The sequence below is a fragment of the Malania oleifera genome, chromosome 4 (genome assembly GCF_029873635.1).
Source record: "Malania oleifera isolate guangnan ecotype guangnan chromosome 4, ASM2987363v1, whole genome shotgun sequence".
Lineage (NCBI taxonomy): Eukaryota > Viridiplantae > Streptophyta > Magnoliopsida > Santalales > Ximeniaceae > Malania > Malania oleifera.
The window spans coordinates 10,694,871-10,705,860 of record NC_080420.1 but is presented as its reverse complement, the minus strand read 5'-3'; the positions used below and the strand labels follow the sequence as shown (position 1 = coordinate 10,705,860).

General features: G+C 32.5%; 1 protein-coding gene across 1 annotated transcript; it reads left to right on the top strand.

Annotated features, from left to right (window-relative positions):
• Positions 1-927: 927 nt before the first annotated feature.
• LOC131153677 (cysteine-rich receptor-like protein kinase 15) lies at positions 928-10,741 on the top strand. Its single transcript, XM_058106128.1, has 7 exons — positions 928-1,738; positions 4,209-4,308; positions 4,389-4,608; positions 5,087-5,297; positions 5,981-6,218; positions 10,200-10,350; positions 10,439-10,741. The coding sequence occupies exons 1-7, from the start codon at positions 928-930 to the stop codon at positions 10,739-10,741; spliced, it is 2,034 nt and encodes a 677-aa protein (XP_057962111.1).
• The last annotated feature ends 249 nt before the right edge of the window (positions 10,742-10,990 follow it).

The following is a 10,990-nucleotide window of genomic DNA, read 5'->3' as shown; positions in this document are numbered from 1 at the left end:
AATAATATATATTTTATTATTATTTAAATTTAAAATAATATATATTTTATTATTTGATTTTGGGTGGGGGTTGGGATTTGGTTTTTGGGGGGGTGATTTTTGAAAAATCGGTTCTCAATTTTTATTTTATTTTTTTATTTTGACAGTAAAGAATTGCGGCTGAATTCTTTTTTTTTTTTTTAAACCCAAACCGACTTTTAGAAAGTTGATTCTCAATTTTTATTTTTTTTTATTTGGGCAGTCAAGAATTGTGGCTGACTTTTTTTTTTTTTTTTTTAAAGCCAAACCGACTTTTGGTACATTTATGTAAATTTTCTCAATTTCCTTTGTTTTTTGATTTTTTTTATAATATTTTGATAAAAAACTCAAAACCTGGACTTGATATTTATCTTTTATAATACTTACAGCCCTCCGTGGCTCGTCTTTTTTGTCAAACATTAGTGCACCGACGCACCTCCCGCTCCCCAAAATAGATATTAACCCGGCATTCCATAGGTGAGGGATTTACACGAAGCAGCCGAGGACAATATCAGTGAGGCAATTCATCAAACAGAATGAGCAATGTGCCTCTGTTACAACTAATTTAATCAAGGGGTCAAAAAAGGTTTGTTCAATAGGTCTTCGCCTCTGTTACAGAGAAAACAGGCGAAGACCCACCTACAGCTGCAAGAGACGAATTCTATAATCATAGAGGCGAGGCGTCGGTAAACGTTTCTTCGCCGTGTTCATCACGATTGCATGTAATCAAGTCAATATTTTTACGTAAGAAAGCAAGACTTTTGTAATCTTCCATTTGCGTCGCGCCTCTTGCAAGTTCCAACAGTCGAAGCCGACTATCTAAAACAAAACCAACTTTCACATCTGCTCGTGTCCCGTCATCCTCTTCTTGAATTGTGTCTAAATAGAACCAATCTAGCTCGTCAATTAATGGCAACGCCAATTTCAACTATTCCGGATCTAGTCGCTTTGCTTTCCTCTCTACTCCTCCTCGCCTCGTGCGTTTCAGGAAACGCCCAACCTGTTCACCTCGAAACATTTTGCAACAACGATTCCAATTACACTCTCGACAGCAAATTCTACGGTAACCTCAATGTCCTCCTCATACGATCGCTTTACAACTACGGCGGAATTTCCGGCTTCTACAACGCAACCGAAGGAGACTACCCGAACAAAGTCTACGGCCTTTTTCTCTGCAGAGGTGACGTCGATCCTCGTACCTGCCAGAACTGCATTGACCTGGCCGGCCGGGCGATTCTCGAGAGCTGCACTGGCCGGAAAAGAGCAATCATATGGTACGACCAGTGTCTGGTGCGCTACTCCGACGAATCATTCTTCCATGTTATGGAAGCGACGCCGGCGTTTTATCTGGTTGAGAGGCCAGGGAACATAACTTACGGACTAAACCCAGATGAATGTCATCGGGCAATGAGTGAAGTTTTCAGAAACCTGAGCACGACGGCGGTTTATACTCCTTCTAAGCACATGTATGAGACCGGCCGGGTAAATATTTCCGGCAGGGTGGAGTTGTACGGGCTTGTGCAGTGTACGCCTGATTTGTTGGCATCGGATTGTGTCAAATGTCTCCAAGGTGCCGTTTCTGAGCTTCCGAGACCCCGAGATAAACAGGTATGGGGGCAAGGGGCGAGAGTTCTCACACCCAGTTGTAACATAAGGTACGAGATATATCCCTTCGTCGCTGAGGGAGGTACCTCTGCTAATAGGACTGGCGGCACTGATGGTGAGTTCTTCATTTTCATTTAATGCTATAGGAATTAATTAATGCGCTTCCTAGCAAACACCACATAAATAAAATTATATTTTTCTTTAAAAGGTTAGATTATAAAATTATACTGAGGTTCTTAGAATTTCACGCAAATAAATCAGAAGATTAAACTCTATATTTTTGTTTCTTAGTCTTCTAAGCCTATATTGAACTCTATAATTTATGTTTTCTTTCAGTCTGCTAAGTCTAGGTTATATAACAAAGTGACGGATTTCCAACTCTGTATTCCATTCCATTTTCTCTCAATCAGTCATTTATTTGGTAAAAAGAAATTAAGGTAAAATAAGAAGGAAATTTATTTTTATTATATTTTTTATAGTAAAATATTAATAAAAATAAATTATTGTCCAAGCATAATTAAAAAATAAAAATAAAAATCTTAAATTTTATTTATGTGTAAATTTATTTTTTATTTATTTATAGATTTGTTATACATTTTTTTTTTTCTTTTGTTTTGGAAAGGGAATTCCTTCATGTTTTTCTTTTATTTCAACCACTAATGTTTTTCAAATTCCAAACAAGTTCTTTTAAGTTTTAAATATAAAAATTATTAGAATTTTACAAGCTGACATAGCTTATATTATAAAAATTGAGTGAAATTGAAAGTCAAGTTTTTGTAATAAAAATAAATGGGTTGTAGTAAAAGTTGATCGTAATATTTTGTATTGAACCTTTATGCACCAATTTATTTAGTTTAGTGTGAGACTTGTGTGAAACAAGTTCTATCGATCTAAACCTTGTCATATGATTTATGTAACTCAAACATATATTGATATAAAAAGGAAAACTTATACGGTGATCTGACCATTCCACCTTTATTGAGTATCAAGCAGTTAATTAAGTTAGTTTCTATGAAATTATAACACATTTGATGTGATTCAAAATTAAAGCACCAAGTATAAGACATACACTAAATATAAGATAAGGACCCACGAAAAAATGTAAAAGATTAAACTTATGTTTATAGCTAAGTTTACCTGTACAACGAAAAAAAATTCATGTGTATGCTTTTTTTAAAAAATAAAAAAATAAAAAATAAATGAGAGGAATCAAGAAAACTTTAACGAAAAATTAAATTGTATGGTTTTTAAGGGAATGAGTCAATAAAAAAAAATAAAAATTTGAAGGTTATGGTGTTTAATAAAAAATAAAGTCATTTTCAATGCATGGACTTGCTTTAACAACTAGAACAACAAGAAATAGTAAATTAAAAAAAAGGAAAACATAAACAAATCTTATTAAAATATAACAACTAAGAGAATTCAAATCTTTAAATCTAGAGAGTGAAGAGGACAAAAAAGCTTACCCACCTAGTCCAGTTTGGTTTTCTTCTCAAGAGACAGATTTCATTCTCTAACCCTATAAAAAAAAAATGGCAGACACTTGGCACCCTTTTGTCAAGAGAATGCAGAGGGATGCCATCCATCACTGTGCAAAGAATCACTTACCATTTTTAAAATACAGCATATAATATTTTTATTGATTTATATTGTTGATATTGTAATAATTTATTATTTTAAATATAATAATGGTGTGACACTATGTTATAACCATTAATATCCAACTGAGCAAAAAAGTTAAGGTAATTTGGTCTCAAAAATAAATATAAAATTGATATAATCATGTTTTGTGAAAATCCTACAGAACTTTCAGTCCCAAAACAAGCTGTGAATGTGACGTCATCGACATCACGTTCCTATAAATGTTCAAAGATGTTGTGAGCTAAATGCCGCCTAAATATTGAAAAAATAAAAAATTTTAAAATATTTAAAATTAAATATTAAATTAAAATCTATGTAGATGAAGACCTACTATTATAATATTTCAACAAAAGTAAATCCATATATATATTTTGGGTATTTAATACCAATTATCTTAATCATTAACATTTCAAAAAATGTAATAACTAATTTGTTAATCAAATTCAAATTGTTATAAAACATGTCCAATATCCTTTAAAAGGCTTTTCTAGAAATTTTAATCAAGTTAATGGTAGGTCATAAATTAGTGATTGTGTCTTAAGCCCTCTAAATTTTGTCCATATTTACTCATTAGTTCTTTGATTATAATGGCCAATGAAGGCTTATTAAAATAGATAAACATGCATTTTCATTTTTAAAAGGCTTTTCTAAAAATTCTAATCAAGTTAATGGTAGGTCATAGATTAGTGAATGTGTCTTAATTCCTCTAAATTTTGTCCATCTCTATTCATTAGTTCTTTGATTATAACGGCCAACGAAGGCTTGTTAAAATAGATAAACATGCATTTTCATTTTCTTTTCATTTTTATAACAAACTAACTATGATTATCTTGTTGGCGCTATCTGTTTTGAATGTCTAGACAATAAAAACCGAAAATTATGAGTATCTCATATTAGTTATTGTTATAATTCTAATATGTGGTTGGACCACTTTGTTTGAAAAGGGGGGAAAAGAAGAAAGGCGATGTGGATCACACTTAGCACAAGTGCATTAGCGTCAATGCTTGTTATTTCTTGTTTATACTTTATATGGAGAAAGAAGAAAGATGAAAGAGGTACGAAATGCAACTTCCTACAACTGTGATCGTTTTCCATTAGTTATGTCAATAATTAAGTTCTCTATGCATTGTAGAGTGTAATGAAAACAACCAAGACTTGCAATTGTCCAACATTGGGCTAGGAAGATTAATGGGAGTTGGCTACTTGAAAGATCATTTACAAAAAGGCAACGAGGTGAAATCAGAAAACTTTCCAATGATCCAGTTAGACAATATACACATTGCTACACAATATTTCTCTCATGAAAATAAGCTTGGAGAAGGTGGCTTTGGTTCAGTGTACAAGGTAAGATATTTGTGCTCCACTATGAGTTGTATGGACTAGTATATAATATATTTCTAATAAAACTTATATTAAATTGATTGTCAAACATTTAGAATATTAAAATGAAGTTCCATAAGAAAAAGTGAATAGAATATTAAAATTAAGGTCCATAAGAAAAGTGATTACTATATTTTATATTGGCCTTTGCACTAGTGGGATAAAGTTTATTGTGGGGTCATGTTAGCAAGTGGCCTATAATGGGCAATGTGTTCCTTGCAACTTCATATAAATAAAATGAGAGGTACGTTCCCTCACATGTGCTACTACATCAATTTGCAAGTTAGTGTTAATTTGTTTCTATACTCCCATATTTGTGTTGTTCTTATGAAATTGCAAGGAAACTGAAATAACTTCCCCACAAAATGGCTAGGATTCTTGCTTGCTTGAATGTTTAGCTTGTGATTAGTTTACACTAAATTATAAGAAGCTTTTTTTCTAGGGTACATTAGTGGATGGCAAGGAAATAGCAGTCAAGAGGCTATCAAGAAACTCTGGCCAAGGACTACAGGAATTCAAGAACGAAGTTGATTTAATTGCTCGACTACAACATAAAAATCTGGTGAAACTCTTGGGTTGTTGCTTGGAGGCAAATGAGTTGCTACTCATCTATGAGTATATGCCCAACAAAAGCTTAGACTTGTTCCTCTTTGGTTAGAACAAATCTTAGACCTTAATTATTATAATGCTTATCTATGTGATCAATATTACATTTGGTTTGCAAAATATGTCCATTCTTAGGAATAAGAATGAAATAAATTAGGAATGATATAAAAATTGTACGCGAAATAATATAACTTAGACAAAAATTCACTCATGTAAATACTTGTATAATTCCATCCTATAGGAGGAATTTACTCCCCTATGGTGAAAATTTGGAATAGACTTTTCATGTTTATCACGTGTTATGGATTTATGCAAAAATTTTGCATTATTATTTACTTTATGATAACAAAACACTTTTTTTTTTACCTAGATCTTTGATCTCCTTGCCCTCTAAAATGAGTGGCAGGGGTTTGATTCCCCTCGATTGTATGAGGGTTTATATTAAGAGGGAGGGGGTTAGAATTTGGATAGTTTAGGTGTCTATTCTTATGGGAGCAATTTTACAGGCCTTGCTCTATGGGAGCCTTTGTATAGACCTGCCTTGAATACTTGAAAGGTTGTTAAAAAGAAAAAAGAAACACACATACACACACATTTTCTTTTGTAAGTTATTGAATCCTTATATTATTATCTTCCTATTCCTAGAAATAGATACTATGCAAACCAAATATAGCCTAGACTGATAAGAAATTACAATGATGATTAACATTTAATTTTTTTTTTCTTTCAGATTCAACAAAAGGTACACAACTGGATTGGAAAAAATGCCTCAACATTATTAATGGAATTGCTAGAGGCCTTTTGTATCTTCACGAGGATTCTCGTCTTAAAGTTATACATAGAGACCTCAAAGCAAGTAATGTTTTGCTAGATCATGAGATGAATCCAAAGATATCAGACTTCGGAATGGCAAGGATTTTTGGTGGGAATCAAAATGAAGCTAATACAAACAGAGTGGTTGGAACTTAGTAAGTATTTTCATTACCTTGTTATCATTGTTGATTTTGGTTTTTCATTTTTACCATCAACATGTTCAAGTACTTAAGTACCTACTTAAGCTTCAACAAAGAGGTCTAGCGGACAACCCATCTCCTCTTCATCTCCTTACTTCATTTATTTAAGGTGAAAACTTGAAATACTAGAAGAAATCAACATTTCCTATTCAACAAAATGTGGTCTATAAGTAGTGAGAAATAATACCATCTTTCTTAGCAAGGGAATAACACTTAATATATAGTGGAAAGTTAAAATACAAATATAAAGTGGCAGAAATTGGTGGAGAACATAGCAGATATGCAATTTAAAATATGATAAACATCATGATAAATATAAAAAGTGAATACTAATCAAACTACTTGTTCCTTAAGAAAATAATTTTCAAGAGAAAATTTACAAGCATTGATCAAGATTTGTTTGGAAGGATCCAAATAGAATCACTTGAGCCTCATTCAAGACTCGAATGAGTATTTGGATCTAAGTTAGCCTATCTCGTGTCTTTGCGCCTATTAGAATTTGAATCAACTTGAGTATTGAATCTAATTTTAATCAATGCCACCAAAATTCGAGGATTTGGTTGCAAGTGGGTTGACCCAAGTGGTGGATCCAATTGTGAATAGAATCAACCCATTTAGCCAAACTATTTAATTGAGGGTTCACCTATATAGGGAGGTTGTGGATATGAGTTGGCCTAAGTTAAAGCCACTAGAACTAGCTATTTGGATGGAGAGAAAGCCCAAGAAAATCCTGGAACATTAAGAAAATAGGTTAGTAGCATATATAACGAAGATCAAAACAATTGGTGCATGCTTTTGTTTGTCGTAGGAAGTTTGAACTTGTAGATCTAGAACCATGGAGAACTAAATCTAGAAAATGAAAACCAAAGAAGGGAAATCCTATAAGAGGTCATGGAGAAAGAGAGTTTTAATTAAGAGGAAATGCTTGGTTTTTTTTCAAGACCAAACCTCAAATCCCAACTAAAAGCCCATGTCGAGAAATCTAGAGAAATTGAGAGAACCATAGGCCCTTGCCTAGAAATCCAAAACAAGAGTTAAAGACCACAAAATGAGGGATTAACAAAATCAAGAAGAGTCAAAAGAGAAAGAGAGAGGTGATTGGAGACCAAACTAGATCAAGAAAAGAGAGAAATAGTAAACCTCACCTAAGAGGCAGAATAGTCATAGTGCCTATAGTAGGAGAGCATATCAGGGCTGCACACTTGCACAAGAGACTAAGTCTCATGAACATTTGTTTAGTAGGGCAAAGTAGGTGCATAAGGAGCCTGACCAGCCTTTTAGCAACCAAGGCATTGAAGGTCATAATGGCTATTACGAAATAGTAAAGAAGGATTTTTTATCTGGGTTTCATAGCTTAAAAGAGAAGATAAGGGTAGAAAGGAGAAGGTTCTTAAAGTTCTTTGCCTCTCTCATGCATATTTTTGGGCTTTGGAGAAGGTAACCAGTTAGACTGGTCATGATTGGGATTGAACTTTGTTCCCCCCCCCCCCCCCCCGAGGGATGATGTCATAATCGTGACATAATTTGCGGCATCACCCATCTCTTTGTAGTAAGCTATTTGGGTTAAGTCGACTTAGGGGTTGTTTGATATAATTTAGCAATTAGCGCCGAATGTTGAATGCAATATATGTGAATTGGGTTCTAAATATAATTGAAACTAGTTTTTGAATCTAAATGTTGAATTATTTTAGTTGTTTGATAATTAACCTATGAATATATGTATTATACTAGTTTTGATCCTTTAAACTATCAAGAGAAAACCTATTTGTTAAAACTAATGAACATTTTTTAAGATCAATTTTATATATATATATATATATATATATATATATATATATATATAATAAATCTCAAATGTAAAACATAGAAACATTAATTAAAAATATTTTCTAATGTAAATACTTTAAAACATAAAACAGTATTTATTGTGAAACATAATAAGAAATTATTTTTTCTAATTAACATTTCAACTAAATACTTGCTTTTTTCCCATTTTTTTCATCTTTCTTCTGCAAAAATCTTAGTTTTATAATTTCCATCAATAGATCTAACATTTTGATCCTTTATATATATAAAGAAAAATCTTCATAAATTCCCACACAGGAGGTGAGAGAGTTAAAAATATATTACATTCATGGTCTCTTTCTGTTGCGGGTTTGGGTTCACCAAAAAGTAGTGATCATTTTAATATGCAAAAGAATATTTAAGTCTTTCCAAAATTGAAAGCCACACTAGTTGGAGATGATTCAAGTAGGATAGGTATTCCCAAATCATATTTTTGAGATCTTGTGCAGTAGTAGATAAACCAAAACATAACTAGAAAAAAAATGTAAAAGAATACCAGAACTTGAATAAAAGGAAAGAAAGAGAAAGAGAAGGAGTGAAAGAACATGCTAATGTTAGAGGAGCTAGGAGAATGCCAAAAGAAGAGAGGCAATACTAAAGGTGCTCATTCAGCAATGGAGGGATCAGAGATGTGAGAGCTTGGAGAGATAGGGCATGAATCGTTTGGGTGATTGTGGGAGGAGAACCAAGGTTGTGTAATTTGTATTATTTTTTAGGGCTAAAAAAGTTGAAAAACTTCTAATTTGTACTCTTTACCAAATTAGCACCATGAAGATTGTTGATCCTCCTAGAGACAATTCAGAACTATTTTAGAGACTAACTAGATAACACTAGCATGTTCACTGAATTTGGGACCATTAAGAACCCAACCTCTATTTAGAGGTCATTAAGTGCAAATAACCGAATTATGTTTTTCATACATACCTTTTCTAAATAAAATAAAATAAACTTAATAATAAAGAAATAAAATTAAGAAAATAATAATATAAAATTTAGGAAAAACATAGAAAATATAAAAATACAAAAAGAACAGGTGAGTGAGAGGCTTTCCATAAAAATCACGAAAATTCATAAAATTGTCAAAGCCCCATAAAAATTGATAAAAATTTCAAAATGTCATGAAAATTCATAAAATGTAAAAAAGAAAAGAAAATAATAATAAATAAATAAAATAAAATAAAATAAAAACATAAAGATTCAAAATTCCACGAAGAGATAAAAAAAATATTAGAAAAATCCAAAAAATCAAGGGTAGTTAAAAAGTTTCAAAAAATCTCAAGAACTAAAATTACCCTTCTAGACTTGTATTTGTACACTTTTAGCAATTCATGTGTCTTCTACATGTCTTCTTGTTGCACTTACTTGCACATGCTTGTGCGCGTGTGAACCTACAGAGAATGAGAGACGAGGTATTTTATTTAGTTTATTTGCAGCCACTTATACAGAGAACCCCTCACTTTGGAGATCTCAACATGTTGATCTGTATAGGTATTTCCATTCCTTTTTCTGTTTTCCTTTCTTTATAGAACACTTTAAATCAATTTGAAGATGGAGCTCAAGAGCAAGGAGCTGCGTTCTTTCGAGATTTCGTGAGGTGAGATGAACTTGTACTATTAAACGAAATTCCAGATGAACATAAAAGGAATTCAATATTAAAATAGTTGGTAAGTAAATAATAAGACGCAAATGAATGCCATTTGATTCTTTTCAAGATAATCCCTAGTTAATCAAGTACTATTTGTGGAAACAAGTGTATGAGGGAGCTATTACCTTCCATTCACATAACTATACTTATGATCTTGACTTTGGTTATATAAACTGGACTTAGGTATAACATTAGTGAGTATTAGGTGATCAAAGTATACCTAAGTAAAAAAAAAAATAGGTTCATGGTGACTTTATGGACTTATATTGATTGATATCTCATTGATATCCCACCTTCTATCAATCTCGACCATGGTGGCATCAAGCCCCTCCACTTTGTATGTTATAAAATTATACATCATTTATGCCTTTCAACATCCAAAAATAACCATGCTTTTTATTTTCTTGGACATCTAATCTTATTTTAATTGTTTTGATTTAAAACAGTGGATACATGGCTCCAGAATATGCCATCGATGGACTCTTTTCAGTTAAATCCGATGTCTTCAGTTTTGGAGTTATCATACTAGAGATAATAAGTGGGAAAAAGAATAGTGGGTTTCATATATCTGAACATGGTCAAAGCCTCCTCACCTTTGTATGTTTCATCCCTTCCTCTTTTTAGTAAGAAGCCTAGCTACGAATAACTTATTTTTTTTCCTTACATAAATTTTGTAACATCACAGGCATGGAAATTATGGTGCGAGGGTCGAGGATTGGACTTGATGAACTCATTACTAGTAGACTCATGTGTAGCAGATGAAGTATTGAAATGCATTCATATTGGATTATTATGTGTACAAGAAGACCCAATAGATAGACCTACTATATCATCGGTAGTTGTCATGCTAGCAAGTGACACCTTGACACTTCCTCAACCAACACAACCAGCATTTGGGCGAGTTGTCATGAGATCTATTCTTTCATCGCCAACTAATAATGTGTGCTCTGCTAATGTGGTAACTATTTCAAATGTATTGCCTCGTTGATATTGTGTTTGAGAATGCTTGTTTTAACTTGTATAAATCCACACAAATCAATATCCTAATACACAAAGTTTGAGCTCCCAAATACAAGGTAACGATTTCTTTATTTGTTGCAAAGATCATGGACACATATGAACATGTGTGGGCTCCTCAATATTGTTCACATTGTGTATGTTAATTGAATGCAAAACACATGGAAAAGAAAGTGAATTGCCGGTCCAAAACATCATTTTAAAGACTACAAGAAGTTGT

Excerpts from the sequence above, each read along its gene's own strand:
- LOC131153677 (XM_058106128.1), top strand. The coding sequence starts at position 928 with ATGGCAACGCCAATTTCAACTATTCCGGATCTAGTCGCTTTGCTTTCC. Across the intron at positions 6,219-10,199 it reads AACAGAGTGGTTGGAACTTA|TGGATACATGGCTCCAGAAT; the intron begins GTAAGTATTTTC and ends GATTTAAAACAG. Across the intron at positions 10,351-10,438 it reads GTCAAAGCCTCCTCACCTTT|GCATGGAAATTATGGTGCGA; the intron begins GTATGTTTCATC and ends GTAACATCACAG.